At 37.3% G+C, this 19,125-nt stretch overlaps 2 protein-coding genes across 4 annotated transcripts in view; one reads left to right on the top strand and one right to left on the bottom strand.

The window, feature by feature from the left end:
- Window positions 1-9,493, top strand: part of LOC127415456 (kelch-like protein 22) — a 24,872-nt gene extending 15,379 nt beyond the window's left edge. For 2 of the 3 annotated variants that reach the window (XM_051654212.1, XM_051654213.1), the window contains exon 8: window positions 1,551-5,720. In XM_051654212.1, coding sequence (XP_051510172.1) covers window positions 1,551-1,892 — 342 coding nt within the window. In that variant the 3' untranslated portion in view covers window positions 1,893-5,720. Of the gene's footprint in view, window positions 1-1,550; window positions 5,721-9,351 lie in introns of those variants that run through there. The other variant, XM_051654215.1, reaches the window with a different exon arrangement.
- Window positions 9,428-19,125, bottom strand: LOC127414677 (T-box-containing protein TBX6L-like). Its single transcript, XM_051652866.1, has 11 exons — window positions 18,972-19,125; window positions 18,567-18,676; window positions 13,422-13,461; window positions 13,097-13,253; window positions 12,803-12,905; window positions 12,139-12,303; window positions 11,904-12,050; window positions 11,651-11,721; window positions 11,004-11,089; window positions 10,628-10,841; window positions 9,428-9,919 (listed from the first exon to the last, which is right to left on the bottom strand). Exons 1-11 carry the CDS (start codon window positions 19,123-19,125, stop codon window positions 9,457-9,459), a joined length of 1,710 nt encoding a protein of 569 aa, XP_051508826.1. The 3' UTR covers window positions 9,428-9,456.

Raw genomic sequence — 19,125 nt, 5'->3', positions numbered from 1 at the left:
TAGTGGTCGGTGAGTGTGTATATATATATATATATATATATATATATATATATATATATATATATATATATATATATATATATATATATATTACCCAACATTATGTGTTCTATATATTCTTATGCTTATTACAGTATCCCGTTGTTAGCTTAGCAACATGCTAACATCAAACACTATTAGAGTCAGTTGTTAGCCAAGTCTCCCGTGCACTTCCCATTAGCAGTGCTTTACGGAGTTGCTGCATATGAAGAGAGTTCCAAATCAGTCACATACCAGGTTGTTTCTGTAAGTATGTTCCTTGAGGATGTTCCTTCACATGCAAATGCTAGGCATCTTCGTAAAGTATCCTTGACACACATTTTGTCAGCAGCAGAGAGCTTGAACACTTGCAGCCCAATTTTCTAACCACGCGTACTCTAAATGCTAGGGGTGTAAGGGTACACAGAAGTCACAATTTAGTACGTACCTCGGTTTTGGGGTCACAGTTCGATACGAGTTCGGTACAACAGGAAAAAGCAACAAATCCCAAATGCTAGGTCTCTTTTCATTTATTTTGAACAGACAGTAGTGCAAATTACAGTTTGTTCCACCTAGCGGCATTTAGTACCCCCTGAGGTAGTTGGTACAGTACAGCCTCCTTTAGTGTATTAAGCACTAAGCAGTTAACAGAATACACTCTTACATAGGCCATATTTTTTGTAGGGTTGATAAAAAACAAAAGGTATTTGGTCACAATCAGCTACAAAACTGAAAAGCATCTCTTGTTATAAAAGTACAAAATAAATAGAATAATGAAAAATAACACTTGTGCATTAGAAGAAGCCATTCTTGTTTTGGGTTGGTGCATGGATGGTCTCTTCTTCTTCTGCTCTTTTTCCTGTTGTGGCGGTAAGCAAACAGCATTGCATTACCGCGTGCGCCCCCTTCTGGACTGGAGTGGATCACCTGTGACTGACTGATTTTTCATCTGACTGCATGCACCGAACCGTGACGTCAGTACCATGACGGTTCGGGACGAATACATGTACCGTTACACCCCTACTAAATGCGCATTCACCTGGAATTATTTGCACTAATTTGTGGGTCCACAAGGTTGCACCACTCACATTTGAGCCATTACAAAGAAGCACTAGAAGAAGATTTAAACATCGCTGGTAAACATCAGGAGACGAAGGTGGAAACAACAGTGGGAGTACACATCAAGAGTGCGTGTGTGAGGAGGTCAGGAGATACTGGCACTTGTATAACTATAGTCTGAAAGAATATAAAGACACCTTTATGGGTCTAAACTCCTGAAGATAAATAATCCAGTCATAGTGCGCATATGTCAGCTGCCTATGTATGCATGCATAGTCAAATGAAATATACTTTGAAAGGCTACATTCGACTGTCGCAGGCGCTAAGCGTTCACGTCAAAACCAAAGTATACATTGGGCTGTAGAAGGCAGCTGCCTATGTAAACAGTCTACAACAAGGCAGCTCACTAGATTTTTGAAGAGAGCTAGTAATTGAGCACAAGATGAAGGTTCTATTGTTGTTTTTCTATATAGGTGGCATGCTACAACCCAACAGCAGATGTGTGGTCTGTGGTGAGCCCATTGCCTGCTGGTCACGGAGAGCCAGGGATGGCCATTCTCGATGGATGCATCTACATCCTGGGTGGGAGGTCGCATGATAAGGGCAGTCGCATGAAGTATGTTCACATTTATAATGCAGAGGAGGACCATTGGGAGAGTGGAACAGCCCTCGAGGACCGCGTATCCGGGCTTTCAGCCTGTGTCGCACTTTTGCCACAGGCAACCATGTCCAATGCACACAGCTGGGAACAGAGAGCTAAAGCATCATGGGAGGAGGTAGACTGGGACGAATCTGACAACTCCAGTGAGGACTGATGTGTTAGTGCTACACAAATAGCTTGTACAATTGCAAAGTGACGGAATGATATACTTTATTACATTTAAGAGCCCTAAAAAAATTCCATAATCAAGTTTTAATCATTTTTTTAAAATGTGTAATTCATTAATGTGTAAATGGTAAAGACTGTTGAGCCTGTCTATAAATAGCTACAAGTGTGTTGGAAGTGTTCAGGTTCTTAAAGGGATAGTTCACCCAGAAATTCTGTCATATCATCCTCATGTCGCTCCAAACCCATATGAACCCGTATAAAAAATCTTCACACTGCTCTTTACCACATAATGAAAGTGAAAAAAAGGACAAAATAACACCATAAAACCACAATAAAAGTAGTTGACAATACTCACGCATAAGTCTTCTGAGGTCAGATTTTTCATTTTGTGCTCCACAGAAAAATTATAAATCATACAGGCTTGGAGTGATATGAGAGTGTGAATAATGATAGAACTTATTCAAATCAGCAGTAAAATCGGACAAAACTGGAATCATAAACTGATACTTTACCTCAGATAACGCAAAAAAAACCTGCATTTTTCCCATCATTTGTTGCTCATGTGCATGCGCATTCTCGGGTTTATTGACAGGCGATATCTGTATCTAAAAGGTGATTGGCTCTTTTACCTGTAAGACAGGACTTCCTTTCTACATCCGTTGACTATTGGGCATTCTAATTTCTCTCATTCATTTTAATAGAAGTGGCCTGTCTCGGCTATAAAAGTCTCTGATACAAGTTAAGCTCAATTGATAGCATTTGTGGCATAATGTTGATTACCACAAAAATGATTTTGTCCCTCATTTTCTTTAATAAAATAAAATAATAAAATAAAAATCTGGGTTACAGTGAGGCACTTACAATGGAAGTAAATAGGGCCAATCTGTAAACATTAGAATACTAAAAAATATATCCACAAGATGTAAACAATATGCACGTAAACATGAAAAAAATCACTTACTAACATTTTCTGTGTAAAGTTATAGCTAATTTTAGAACTTTGTTGCTATGATGATTTAATGTAAACAGACCCTAAAACGACTGTAAAAAAATTATGATTTAAACAACTTTACAGCTCAAATAATACATGAGTTTGAACAGAAAAATTAATGTAAGTGCTTTTATAAATTATAAGCTTTACATTTCTACTTTAAACTCTGTGGACCCAGTGGCAGGTCCAAAGGTGGGCGCTATATTGCGAAAAAAGTTTACGCTTAAAATGTTAACGTTTCTGTATACATAAGTCAGGCATATGAGGTGTCATTTGAAAGCTTAGAATATCTTTTCAGAGGTAAACACTTCTGCATTTATTTTACTTAAAATAACAAATTAAAGCCTCAAAATATTCGTGTTGAATATTAGTGCCCCCCAGAGGTAATGGAGTAGAAATATTTATATGAAAATAAAAGTCCCTCACATAGCACATAAAGGACAAGTTATATATCAAATGAAAGCTCACATTCTCAGCAATGTGACTGTACAGTTTATTTTGTTGCCCTAATACCACAGTTCGAAAGATTTTCAAAAGAATTACAAAGTGAAATATGATTTCTGTAAGCCATCAAACACAAATGTCTCTTTTATGTGCCGAACATTGCATAGTTAAAAACTTTATATATGCTTTTACCTTAGGCAGTTTTCTAAAAAAATTAGCCATTTTTTACTTCTCTGTGAGCTTGCTTGGCTGAATAATCCAATGTTATATCTTAGGTGTCCAGAACAAAAAATGCTAAACATATCATCATAAAAATATGTTTTCGACTATTGATGATAAAATATATATATCATCACAAAGGGGAGGATCTCAGCTTTCTAATGACTCTTAAATTGAGCTTCTAGTCCACTCAGAGGACGAGATATTTGATGAAACAAAAAGGGTGATGCTTGAATGAATAATTAGACTGAATATCTATGGACAAGCACATCTGTGAGGGCTAAAATGCACCACCTACATTTCAGATCTGCATTTTGTGATGGAATGTGATAGAGAAAAAGCCTTATTTTGGCTTGCTGCCAAAGTGAGGTAGAGTGAACAGAACCACAATTACATGTTTACAAAGTTTGTAAAAAAAAACAACATTTTTTTCCCAAAAAAACATTCGATTTATTTTAAGATGATAAACTCATACAATATTTTTTATGAATAATTAGAGTCTTTTTTTGGGGGGGGGGGGGGGGGCATTTCTGAAAAAATGAGACCAATTTTTTGCAATTAGTCCACAGTATGTGTGAATGGTGAGCTTTTAAATGTGAATGTTAGAGTGTGAATTGCGGGTAGCAGCCCCAAAATGCACCACAGTTTAAGGTGTGAAACACTCCAAAAATTGGCCCCATTTACTTCCATTGTAAGTGCCTCATTGTAAACTTGATTTTTGCTTCTTTTTTAAAAAAGAAAATGAAGGAAGAGTCTAAATGTTTTTTTTGTGGTAATCAACATTATGCCATAAACTCTGTCGATTGAGCTAAACTTGCATTGAACCAGGAATATTCATTAAAACAAATTTTTCTCTTAAAATTATTATTACAGTAATGCGAAACAATCTCATTCCCAAAACTGTAATACCAGCCTAAGTATAAAGTAACAAAAATCATCCTGTCTGATTTATATATATATATATAATTAAAATCAGCATGAATTAAATTCAGTACAACAAATAATAGGATGATATTTGTTTACAAATTTTTGTTTACATTTTGTTTATAATGATGGTGCCTTTATTTTACTGATGTTTTTTTTAGAACGTCCAATGCCTTTTTAATTAATAGATTTTATTTAAGTGCAATAACATGATTTTCAAAGAAAAAAAATGAAATTTTGTGTGGTGAACAGAATAATATAGTGAATGTTGGTTGTTGAGTGACTACAAAGAGACATGGTGGGTTCTGCATAAATTGCAAGTTATTGATTTAAACCCTTTTAATGTTAACCTCTCTTAATTTTAATTATTATTTTTTTATTTTTTTATTATGTTCTGTTAAAAATTCCTTTAAAAGCAAAATGTTATGCCCTGAAATTGACTATATACTGCTTCTTACAATTTGTTTTTTGTTGTATTTAATTTATGTCTGGAATATATCAGACTTATTGCCACTTTAAACTTTACACTCTAAATTTCTTTATTAGATTTGTTTCACAAAGTTGAATGTCATAATCAGGATTCATAATCATCATCATATTAAGTCTGCAAATATTTGAAATATTTAATATTTTATCAATTAAAATAAAAAATTTTTTTAATGCAAACTATCACGATATGATACAAATATTCTTTCACTTAATGGTACAATACTTATTTTTTGACTGTAATTGCTAAAACTAATTCATCTAATTTCATCTTTTTGGGGGGGTGGGCTTTTATGTTGTAACTACATTGTTTGCAATGTTAAGGTTCCTTAACGAGTATATAAAGAGACAATAAAGAGTAATCGATGGTATTGCAGTTGTCTGGTGTACTTTACACAACTTGACTCGATCATACAGCCAGCTTTAAGCAGAAGTAACCATTAGGCTACAGAAACAGAGAAAGAAAGCAGAGTGAATTAACAGAAGGAATATTTTCTCAGATTGGTGTCTCAGCAACAGATGCCAGTGCTGCTAGTATCCTGTATTATGGTGTTTTAACAGCCTCAGCTGCATTAACCGACATATCTCTTTTTAACATCACCCAGAGGGGCTCTTAAGGCTTCAGTTTAGTGTTAAATGGTCTGTGGATGGTTATTACAGCGTGAAGATTTTTATGTTCTCTCACTTTCCTGCACACTCTCTCATGCATTCACATAGACATAAAAACCCTTTCAGCATGTCTGTTTCATTTCCTTTACTTCAACAGCAATCACATAGGTAATATCATTAAGAGACATTTTCTTTTTAGCACATATCAGGAAAAGATTTGTATATATCATGCAAAACAAATCCTTTGCCATTTGTTGTAGTACCCAATGTTAAAAATAAGTGAATATTTTATTTTAAGCAGTTCATTTACATGAACTGTCCGAAATAACCGATTTACTAAATCAGCATTTCTTGATTTGGGATGTAAATATCCCAACTATATATATACTGTTGTAAATTTATATACTGTGTGTGTGTGTGTATATATATATATATATATATATACAGTGGTGTGAAAAAGTGTTTGCCCCCCTTTCTGATTTCTTATTTTTTTGCATGTTTGTCACACTTAAATGTTTCAGATCATCAAACAAGTTTAAATATTAGTCAAAGATAACACAAGTAAACACAAAATGCAGTTTTTAAATGAAGGTTGTTATTATTAAGGGAAAACAAAATCCAAACCTACATGGCCCTGTGTGAAAAAGTGATTGCCCCCTAAACCTAATAACTGGTTGGGCCACCCTTAGCAGCAACAACTGCAATCAAGCGTTTGCGATAACTTGCAATGAGTCTTTTACAGCGCTGTGGAGGAATTTTGGCCCACTCATCTTTGCAGAATTGTTGTAATTCAGCCACATTGGAGGGTTTTCGAGCATGAACTGCCTTTTTAAGGTCATGCCACAGCATCTCAATAGGATTCAGGTCAGGACTTTGACTAGGCCACTCCAAAGTCTTCATTTTGTTTTTCTTCAGCCATTCAGAGGTGGACTTGCTGGTGTGTTTTGGATCATTGTCCTGCTGCAGAACCCAAGTTCGCTTCAGTTTGAGGTCACGAACAGATGGCCGGACATTCTCCTTCAGGATTTTTTGGTAGACAGCAGAATTCATGGTTCCATTTATCACAGCAAGTCTTCCAGGTCCTGAAGCAGCAAAACAGCCCCAGACCATCACACTACCACCACCATATTTTACTGTTGGTATGATGTTCTTTTTCTGAAATGCGGCGTTACTTTTACGCCAGATGTAATGGGACACACACCTTCCAAAAAGTTCAATTTTTGTCTCGTCAGTCCACAGAGTATTTTCCCAAAAGTCTTGGGGATCATCAAGATGTTTTCTGGCAAAAATGAGACGAGCCTTAATGTTCTTTTTGCTCAGCAGTGGTTTTCGTCTTGGAACTCTGCCATGCAGGCCATTTTTGCCCAGTCTCTTTCTTATGGTGGAGTCATGAACACTGACCTTAACTGAGGCAAGTGAGGCCTGCAGTTCTTTGGATGTTGTTGTGGGGTCTTTTGTGACCTCTTGGATGAGTCGTCGCTGCGCTCTTGGGGTAATTTTGGTCGGCCGGCCACTCCTGGGAAGGTTCACCACTGTTCCATGTTTTTGCCATTTGTGGATAATGGATCTCACTATGGTTCTCTGGAGTCCCAAAGCTTTAGAAATGGCTTTATAACCTTTTCCAGACTGATAGATCTCAATTACTTTCTTTCTCATTTGTTCCTGAATTTCTTTGGATCTCGGCATGATGTCTAGCTTTTGAAGATCTTTTGGTCTACTTCGCTTTGTCAGGCAGGTCCTATTTAAGTGATTTCTTGATTGAGAACAGGTGTGGCAGTAATCAGGCCTGGGTGTGGCTAGAGAAATTGAACTCAGGTGTGATAAACCACAGTTAAGTTATGTTTTAACAGGTGGGGCAAACACTTTTTCACACAGGGCCATGTAGGTTTGGATTTTGTTTTCCCTTAATAATAACAACCTTCATTTAAAAACTGCATTTTGTGTTTACTTGTGTTATCTTTGACTAATATTTAAACTTGTTTGATGATCTGAAACATTTAAGTGTGACAAACATGCAAAAAAATAAGAAATCAGGAAGGGGGCAAACACTTTTTCACACCACTGTATATATATATATATATATATATATATATATATACAATTAGCAGAAATGTTGTATAATTTGTGTTTCCTGTAAAACTATAACAATTTTATAATATTTATATATGATTAATACATTACTATATTTATTAGATATGATTCATAAAGACCCATATTTATCTTTTACAAGTTGCATAACTTGAAAGGGAACACTTTATGAAATTTTAAGTATGATAAATGGCAAAACATATACAAATGTACTGTTGGTAAAGAAGGTGGATATTTATGCAGTGTTGGGTAGTAACATATTACATGTATTCTGAATTACATAATCAGTTTACAGAAATCAAGTACCTGTAATTTGATTAAATTTCATTTTAAAATGCTCATAATCAGATTACAGTTACTTTTTATGGAATACATCATTACATAAATACACACATACACTTTCCTCCCCCTTTACGGCAGTCATTAGCGCCTGACATCTGTGACGGGGCAGCAATCAGAGTCTGTCTGCATTTTAGAGTGGTGAAAAGAGCCCTGACATCCCCCTATTTTCACGCCTCTTAAGACTCTTTCATGGGCACAGAGTGGCCTATGACATGCTTTGTTATGTAAGGTATTACCTTAAGTGTCCCAAGGATGCAACATCAAATAGTGTGTGTGTATGCAGACAGAGATGGGTGGAGTTCCAATTAGACTCAACAAAAGGGGGAAAAAAGTGAAAGACAAACAAAAAGAGGCAAAGTTACACAGAAAGACACAAAATGAATGGATAGATTAAAAAAATGATAGAAATGAAGAACAAGTTAGTCTGTGAAATAAAATAAAAAAAGTTAAAAAGTAAAAACATCAAATGGAAGCATATTTTCCAAGGATACAAATGTATTTAATTTTTTTATTCTTTGGCAATTTTAATTACTCAAATGTTCAAGAAAAAACTTTTGAATTTAAAAATGAAACATGTCTTGAAACAATTATTGTGTTGATTTAATAATGTTATTATAAAGATTTAGTTTATTGTGCAAACATATTTGACTTTGTGATGTCTATACTTAAAAATAGAAAATATTAATAATACTACCCAATCATGACCAAATGTAGAGATTCCCCAAATAAAATAGCTAGTTTAAGATCTTGCACAGACCTTCAAAGTGTTCTCATTAACTTTTACTGTTCATGTCCTCTAGAGCTGTAATTGTAAATGGCCTCATAAATATACAGTATATCTATATACTCATAAGCTAATAAGCTGCTTATGTCTTTTGAAAATGAAGAGACCATGACCACATTGACTTTTGAGATATTTATTGACACTTCTGAATTTCAGACATCCAACACTGCAATTTCCAAACAGCATTTTACACTACAGCATTTTATCTTATTAACAAAAATAATATAAGTAGCAGCAAAGCCAAACATAAAATAAATAGACATTTTAACAACAATACAAGGAAAACCAGTTCATTCTGGGTCCTTGGTAAGCAGCTATTAGAGTTTTCAAGTCAAAATGTATTAAAAGCCTCAAGAACAGCATTTCCAAATGCATTTAAATGACAAGCACATCGCCTTTTCTCGCCGTGGAAAGAAAACAAAGATCCTCAGATCAAATTTGTCTTCAGTTATACTGAAGTAAATTCTTTATTTGCCTTTTTCACTCATATATCAAAGTTAAACCAGAAAACACATTTTAGTTAGTGCCTGCTGACTACATTTTATCTGGTACTTGCAGAATCCGAACAATGTGCGCCATCATCCAGATCACGGCGTGAAGAACCAGACTTAACTGTGCAGACATCAGAATTTACAAGTCTTTCATCTGCGGTTCCTCATCTGTTCACCAGCACGAGTAAGAGAAGAGCGGGTATTGGCTCCAGTCACCTACATTTCCATGGTGATAGCTGTGATGGACAGCCTGTGTGCTGTACTCGGTGGGTAGGTGATGGTGAGGAGGTGGATGTGGAGTATATTGGGAGGACGCGGCTCCGCTCCACTGTCCCAGAGACTGTTCCGTACTGTAGGGGGTGTAGAGGGGATGGTGGCCCAGCATACCTGGCTTGGCCTGAGCTATGGCCATGTTCAGCACCCCTGTGTAGTCCTGGTGCCCAGTGGAGGAGTGAGGTGGGCAGGTGGGGTGGCTGAACTCAGGGGCGCAGGGCTTGCTGGAAGAGTCATGTTCGGGAACAGTTGCAACATCAGGAACACGTGACTCAAAGTTGGAGCGGCTGCTGCTTCCACAACCACCACTGCTGGCCACACTGGAGGAAGAGGGTGAAGGGGACTTGCTGTATTCATGAAATCTGTGATAAGGTTTCATATTGTAAGATTAATCTTGCGTTATAATATTACAAAGTCAGAAAATACCTTAAAAAAAACCCCACAGCTACAGTAGGACACTTACAATAGAAGTGAATGGGGCCAGCCAATAACCGTTAAATACTGTTTCAAAAGTACAGGTACAAGACAAACATTATACATATTAACACAATTTTAGTGTGATAAAATCAGGGACTTACCGGCATTAGGCCGTTTACGATTATAGGGGTTTATGTTATTACATCATCATGGCAACCAATCCGTAATGTTGGATATAACTTTACACAGATAAGGTTAGGGAGCGATTTTATCACATTGAAATCATGTTAACACATATAATGTTCACGTCTAGTGGCTATACTTTTAAAACAACGTGTATTTCAGCGTTTATGGACTGGCCCCATTCACTTGAATTATTAGCGCTTTACTGTAACCGCAATTTTTGCTTTTGTTTTCAAATACTTTTTTTTTGTTGTTGTTTTTTTACTGGTAATCAACATTATCCCACAAAAGAGATCATTAAGCTTAACTTATATTGAACCTGGAACATACCTTAAAGTGCTATAGTAATAACAATAACAATATGCAAGTACACGCAGCTCCACTAAATAAGTACATGTGGTTCAATGGTAATACTCAAGCTATCGCTTACACAATACACAGTAACATGAACAATGTAGGTCAGTAGGTACCTGTATGGCTGGTATGTGTTCTGTCCAGGTACAAGTTGTTCTGATCTGTAAATGTCTTGAGGGTCCGAGCCCAGAGGAGAGTCGGCACGGAGAGTTTGGCCACTGTCCCTGTCGCAAGTACCTCCCCATTGGGAGTACCGTTCACCTTTCTCCTCCGTCTCCTTACAAGCCACATGTTCATCATCCAGACCCTCAGAGGAGGATTGACGGATATCTGAAGTTGAAAATTTGTCAGGAGCTTTTCGTCAATTACTGGCCATACTTGTTACATAAGACAAGTTAACCCTTTAATTGGGACTTAATGGCTCAATTGATAACAGAACATAAACATACAGAGAGATATAAACTCAAATATAACAACAATTTGGGCAACTACCTCGTGGACTTCCATGCTCAGACTCTTTAGAAATGTTTATCTTCTTTGTAGCCCTCTCTGGATCAGCAAAACTTCTGTTTGGTCGTCTATAAAATGAAAGAGATACGTAATGGTCAGCAATGACCGCACCTTCAAGTTTAAGAAGAGAAAATAGAATGTAATGTACAATAAGGGAGGGGGCTGTGTAGCTCAGTGAGTATTGATGCTGACTACCACCCCTGGAGTCTCGAGTTCGAATCCAGGGCATGCTGAGTGACTCCAGCCAGGTCTCCTAAGCAACCAAATTGGCCCGGTTGCTAGGGAGGGTAGAGTCATATGGGGTAACCTCCTCATGGTCGCTATTATGTGTGGTTCTCGCTCTCTGTGGGGCATGTGGTGAGTTGTGCATGGATGCCGCTGAGAATAGCATGAAGCCTACACATGTGCTACATCTCCGTGGTAACGCGCTCAACAAGCCACGTGATACGATGCGTGGATTGACGGTCTCAGACGTGGAGGCAACTGAGATTCGTCCTTTGACACCCGAATTGAGGCGAGTCACTACGCCACCATGAGGACTTAGAGCACATTGGGAACTGGGCATTCCAAATTGGGGAGAAAAGGAAAAAAAAAAAGTACAATAAGAGGAATATGCAAAGAAATCTCACCTTTTGGAATTTGTACCCTCATCTCTGAATCCTTTAGCAAAAGGGTTGTGGTCAATTTTCAGCTTTGTGATCTGTGAGAGGAATAATCTGACCATTAATTACATTTCTAGTTGACTGTGACACCAATTATACCAATTATAACCAGGGCTGTAACCACCGTGGACATTAAAATAAAATAGTGGTAAATCAATCAATAAACCTTTATATCTGGCCCAACAAATCCTCCCAAAATAATAATGTGTAAAACTCTTACCTTTGTGTTCTGGTATGCTGTAACAGCAGTGAATGAGGTTTCAGGGAAGGTGAAGGTTTGAAAAACGCTCCAGCGTACACTATACAGATCATCTGCTTGGACGATGTGGAATCGCGGGTGATAACGGTGCATTGAGTGGAGAATTATCTAAATAAGAGGGAGAGATATATGTTAAAATCAAGTTCAAAGTCCAGTTGCTATTAAATAAATGGAAGAATTGGAGTGTAGCACTTACATGTCCATGCTGATCCAGGGCATTGTTGGTGAGCTTGAGTTTGAGGAAGGACACTGGCTGTTTCATCCAGTGGCTGCCAGGCGCAGGGGAATCCGGATGTAGGTATGTCCTGTAGGGCAGCTGAGGCTCAGCTTTGCCAGCGACCTCCCACTTGTCCTTGTTCCACTATGGAGAAAAAATATAATAATTTTAATGAATATAGGTCTTGAACAAGTATCAAGGACCAGTATCACTTCTTTGGCTTTGCTTGTGACATACGGTGCTGGTTGGGGGTGGGGGGGTATAGATGGTGTTGGGGTGTGAGAGAGTATGTGTGAACGAGAGTGTGTGTTGGGGCAAACCCCCCTGTGGGTTCTGTAAAAACAGGAAGAGTTGGGGCTCTTTGAAGTTAAGGAGCGAAATCAGAAGTGAGAATGTTCCGAGGAGACACATGTGACATTGTCCCCCCCAACGCTCCAACCGCTCATGATTGATCAACAGATCCTCATTTCAATAGCACAACTAAAAGTCTAGGCTGATCCAGAGCCCAGAGCATAATACTGGATCGATAAGCCTTTAAAGTTCTCAAGATGCCAATTGGTATGTTGAGGAACTCTTTTGGATTATTCTAGATGCTGCTGTTGGTGGATATTAGATGAAGACTAGATGAGGTTTAGGTTCTAACCTTGTATCTGAGGCTGTCCTCTGGCACCATGTCCACCAGTAAGATGTATTTTGCATATGGCACCAGTCCAGACAAGCTGATTTTACAGTGTGGAAACATTCTCCTGCAACACAATAAAGTAAAGTTTGGTTCATGCTTTCAACAGTCAATTCCAAGCATTAAACTCTCAAAATTAAAACTTTCAGAAGTTTTCAAGAAGTTTTGCATCCATTAAGGTCAGTTTAGCCAAATTGATCCCTGAGTCCATACATTAGCTTTAGGCTTTATTTAGGAACATAGTGCACCAAGACGTACCTTCCAGGTTTGGTGATGATCATCTCAGTTCCAATCTCATGGAAGGACTTCCAAAGCTCTGGATCCTCCAGAGTCATTCGGATGTTGCCTTGGTGATAAGAGTCACCGGCTCCGGCCATGGAAGGTGGAGGAGGGAGGCTGAAATTATGCTTGAGGTCTGAGAAAAATATGGAAAAGAAAATATTTTTAGATATTCAGTCAATGGTCGATATCTCATGGCACTTTATTCATTTGTGCAAGACAAAGTGCATTAGAATGTTTAACCAAATTTAACAATAAAGCTAAGCTTGATTATGTGGAAAATAGGGTTAAGACAAGCACTCACCTCTGATGGACTGCATTATGTAGACTTCTCGAAAGATGTCCTCCAGAAAGAAAAAAACAATATAATAAAAAACAAAAAACAAAAAAAAAACAAGATTGATCAGAATGAGTAATAGCTATATGTTTCAGTTTAAGCAGAAGTTCTCCACATAACCTCAAAAGGGTCTTGTTAATTCCAATGGCACACAAGTGCTGAGCAGTTAAGTCCAAGGATAAAGGGATCCAGTATGTTATCTGTCTGATGCAGAGGGGGTGTCCCTCACATTTAAGTGGGTTCTGGTTGTGGGTGGGGCTTGGCCCCCCATTTCCAGCCTTTGAAGTGACACGCTGATGAGTCAATGTCATGATCCCATTGGTGAATGGGCAGAATCAAAGAGAGTTAGCAGAACCTTGATAAAGTCCCAACAGGAAGGGGACTAGCAGAGGAAACATGTCTTTATGAACTACTAAAGGACTTTTAAACAAATACATGTAGATCCAAAGTATACATGATGCCAAATCAACTGCAAAATTCCCTTCATTAATCCAGCTAATGTGAGAAAGCAAAGAATTTGCCTCTCGTTGACAGTGTTGACTCATCCACGCAAATCTGGCACACTCAACACCCATGTTTGCTAATTCAAACAGACATATCCACTCATTCTCACTGATGCTAGAGACACCAGGCCTCGATTTTTACAACCAAGTCAGACTATGGTAAATAATTAGAAATGCAATTTGATGTCGTCACTAGAGTATGAAGTTCTTCTTAACTTTTGCCTTTCATTTGTTTTAAACCTGTTTTAGACATTGAGTTTTGAAAAAAGTTTATATCACATCTACAGTCCCAATGTTTATCGTAATACCATGAAGATACAACAAAGACTTCACAGAACCAATATAACCTCCATAAACATTAAAAAAAGAGTTTTAAAATCTTTGAGACCAATGTTGCTATACAGTTTTAAAAAAGGTTCTTCAATAGTTCTTTTTTTGAAGCACCAAGAAACTCATTCTTATCAATGCAGGTTTAATTGTATAGCGCTTTTGAAAATACATATTGTTCCAAAGCAGCTTTACAGAACAGGTATTGTATGTTCTTCAAATGAGAGATCATCTATTAACAGATGAAAAGTGAAGCACCAATAGATCATTTTCTAAAGAACCATACAACCCAAAAATGATGGTATCAGGCTACCTTTTTTGGATCCTATTGGAATTTTTTTTTTATCTTAAACCATTTATAAGATTGCCATTGACCAGTATTAGAAAAGGTTAACGAAAAAAATTATTATTATTATTATTTTTTTTGTTTTTTTTTTGATGATGATACAACACATTGAAAACACAGAAATGGAGTCTATATGTCAGAGCATGGGGCAAGACACAGGATCACATAAAATCATTATAGAGTTATGGCAGAAAGCAAACCCTGGGGCAAATCTACAGGTGAGGCATACCTCAGAAGGAGCTTGTGCGCACGTGTGTGTGTGTGTGTTTGTGTGGGCGGGTTTGGGTAGTTTACGAGGACTTTTTTTCAGGTTACAAACTGGTAATTACAAGGGTATTATGCTATAAATGTGGTTTATGAGGACATTTCTAGTGCCCCCATAATTCAAATTGTTTAAAAAACATACTAAACTATGTTTTTTTGAAAATGGAAAAATGCAGAAAGTTTTTTGTGAGGGTTAGGTTTAGGGGTAGGGTTAGAGTTAGGGGATAGAATCTATAGTTCGTACAGTATAAAAATCATTATGTCTATGGAGAGTCCTCATAAGGATAGTCGCACCAACATGTGTGTGTGTGTGTGTGTGTGTGTGTGTGTGTGTTTGTCAGGGGTTGTGTATTCAAGGTGTCTAGACATGACCATTCCTTGATGCTTAATCTCATTAGGAAGAAATGGCCTCAGAAAGCAGCAGGCTTTCTATTCATGCAGAGAGACACAGGCAGAGATACATAGAGAGAGACATAGATAAATAAGAGAAACAAAAGAATGGGGCTGCTTTAGTGGTTCACAGCCTATTAGCACCAAAGAACCACAATTTTCATGTCTATTTTGGAACCAACATGAGTAGGTAAGTCTGTACGAATGACGTTTGGAAGACATTGTACGTTTGACGTACTATTGCCTCTGACTTTTTTTATGACTATAAGCAAGCTGAAATGAGTGCTTGACTGGCTCTGTTCACAAATGGAGGAACATGCACAAGATCTACAATCCCATATGTTTTCAAATTGAAGAAAAGGTTTAAACATATTATTTGTGATTACTGACGAGGGCAGTTGGTCCGCCGATATGCGTTGGGATTTTATTGGCCAATAAAATAATGTTGTATACCATTAGAGATTGAGTGACCTTCACGTTTTCTTCCTTTGTTTTTATATTATTATAGTTACTGGGGATTTTTCTGTAATTTTTAATGCAGTTAGTACAGTAAATAATGGAGAGAGAGAAGGGAAGTTGATATGATGACATGAGCTGAAATCAAACTTATGTTTCCCACAAGAGAATCACTTCTCTATGTGTCTGTTATTATTATACCCAGGGGTGGACTGGTCATAGGGAGAACTAGGACTTTTCCCGGTAGGCCGACCGTGAAATGGGCCGTTAATCACAATTTGAAACCAATCATAATGTGATCAACCCAAATGAATTGAAATTGCAAAAAACAAACTTTAACCCTCCTATTACTATCGGGTCATTTTTGACCCGGGAGAGGTAGATGATAATTTTTAAATACCACATAGTTTTTAGTACGGGAACCAAACCTTGTGACTTTGCCAAGACTATCAAAATACACATAATTATTTTTTTTAATAAACACTTCACTTACAGTTAGCCTCTTTCCCATACTCTCTCACACTTTATTGTCTCTCACTGGGACTGCATCTTGTTTACAAACATGCGCACACACATACACATACAGTCACACACATTCCTGTATAAACAGACATGTACAGACAGATGTAACAAACATAACAAATAAACTAAATCAAAGGTACTACAGCCTAAAGGGGGTGTGGCAAGACTGTATTCATTCACACATTAGTCTAAATAGGATTTGAGAGAGGAAGTTGTCCACATTTTACTCTGCAGCCATCTGATGCAGAACCAGCTTACAGCATCAGCATTCAGCAGTTCATGCAAGTAAATAAAATAGATTTTGCTTGAAAACATAGCAAAGAAGTATAAATGTTGTATACTTGAGTTGTACAGTTGTTTTGATGAAGTTTAGTTGAAAAAGAATACACTGGTTTCATAACTTTTTATCACCAATTTGTATTGAGCAGTTATGAGTAATAGAAAATTACTAGTAATTCTTACATTAGATGTTAATATAAATTGTTTATTATGTTGAATTTAGATAAAATTTCACAGAAATGTTGATAAAAAAGATGTCTTCACATACACTATTTCACATACACTACAGCAGTTTCTGCTGTAGTTAATTTATATTTTGAAATGCCAAATAATTTCTATATTTAATTATTTTTTAAAACATGGCATATTATTTAATAACTTTTATATTTGTCAGTTACCATGCCCAAAATATCAATCTTTTTACATGTATTAACAGTTAAGAACCTAATAATGACTTACAATATAGTTTTAGATGAAAACCATCGGGTTATGAATGATTTATAATCTTGAATTCCACCTGGTCAGAATAGGCCCACGAATGCAAAAGGTGTATGCAGATTCTGAAAGTAATAGGGGGGTTAAAATAAGAATGTGTACTGTATATATCCAGGAAGATCTTATCTTATTCTTAGTGCATTCTAATTTTGTATCTTTTACGACTAAAAGTTATCTAAGTTATGATTGAAGTTCCATTAGCAATCCTGTATACAATTCTTTAGGATATTTTGACTATAAATGGAAAGAGACAGATGTAGAACATATAAATACCCAACTAGTTCTAGGGCCGTATTCACAAAAACAAAAAAATCTCTTACCACTAAGAGTTCTCCTAAATAGCAGTAAAAGTTCTTAGGTAAGAGTTTCCTCTTAAAACCTATTCACAAAGCTGCTGAGACCAACTTTTACTAAGGAATAGGGAGAAATCTTAAGCTAAGAGAAAGGGCGGGGTTGACCTCGTTGCTATGGATGATGTCAACAAGCTTACTAACTATGCCCACAGTGATTGGCTGATAGGGGATGGGTCTCTCATGTTGCCATATTCAAATAAAGATTTTAAAATGTAGGCTAAGTGTCACTAATTAAACAAGTATATGTTCAGCTAATTGTCAGCTTCTTACATGTCTGCATCTCGTAAACAATTAGCGGATATGCATATAAGCAGCCTTTTAATTAACAGACTAGAATAATCATGGCTCATAGTAAGACGTTGTGCAAACGTAAAAGAAAACCAAACTGGACGCAAGAACAGCTGTTACTTCTTTCCCAACTTGTACATGAAAAGAAGGACATAATTAAAGGGAAATTTGGAGTTGGGATAACTTCCAAAACCAAAAAAGAAGCGTGGGAAAATATATGTGTGCAAATAAGTGCAGCTTTCCCACTTCTGTCCAGAAGCAAAGATGATTGTGAAAAGTGCTGGTATTGTTTGCAGTCTCAGGCAAAGGCAGAGATTGCAGAATTCAAGCGACAAACAACTGCCACAGGTAATAGGACATTATTTTCAACTTATTCTCAATTCTCCATCATTCAATGCATTTTGCCTATACATAAATGAACCTCGTTATGTCATCGCAGATTATAATCTAAAATTCAAAATATTTATTGCATTTATGAGGAGGAGGCTCAGCACCCAAGGCTCTGTCGCCTATTGCCTCAATGGTGTACAGTGTCCTTGGGCACTCAGACACCAGCATAACGGGGCTGGAGGAGTGCATTGACCCTGCAATGCAATTGCTGAACGAACTTGATGGGTATGTTTTTTTAATGGAACATTTGCCTCATATAATTATACACAGCTGGGACAGTCATTAATGATTCTCATGTTTAATAAATCAATTAAGAATCATATAATTACAATGACTTTCAAAATAATAATAATAATTTTGTAAATGCCTCACAAAGATACATAGGCTAGACAAAATAAGATGCCAAAACTCGCTCTCTCTTTTAGGGCCAACACTTCAGTTGCCAATCATGGCAATGCTCCTGCCCCACTTCTTCCTGCCCCCCTCCCTCCTACCCCACTTTGTCCTGCCCCCCTTCTTCTTGCCCCCCTGGATCCTGCCGCCCTCTCTCCAGGCCCTGCTCCTGCCAGTCCTGCAGTGACTGGTGGTGGTCCTGCTCCATCAGCATCTCTGTTTGAACAGAAATTGGAGCTCGAAATTAATTTATTAAAGAAACAGCATAGGCTCATCGACACACAGGAGAGGCTCCTCCACTTACAGGAGGAGTACTAATCTCAGAAACCGAAGATGCTTAAACATAGAGAATCTCTTGAATAAATACATTACAATAACTTGTGTTTTGACTAATTTGTATAGATGCAAGGTAAAGCTACAATAATTGTAATTTAAGTACTTATTATAGCTTGGTAAGCCAAGGTCCATGTATCTGCGCTATCGCACTATTCGAGCTGAAAAGTGACATTACTCTCCGAGTCAGTGATGCTGCTCTTATTAGCAGGATATTGTTGTTGTGATGGTTTACTGAAAGTGTGTATTGGTGAAGTGGTCCCTGTATGCCAATCCACTTTGTAGTATGTGAACAGCCACTCCGCCTTCATCATCATCAGCAGCAGCAACAT

The sequence above is a fragment of the Myxocyprinus asiaticus genome, chromosome 24 (assembly GCF_019703515.2).
Source record: "Myxocyprinus asiaticus isolate MX2 ecotype Aquarium Trade chromosome 24, UBuf_Myxa_2, whole genome shotgun sequence".
NCBI classification, from domain to species: Eukaryota; Metazoa; Chordata; class Actinopteri; order Cypriniformes; family Catostomidae; genus Myxocyprinus; species Myxocyprinus asiaticus.
The sequence above is the reverse complement of the archived record's forward strand: the minus strand, read 5'-3'. Positions and strand labels throughout refer to the sequence as shown.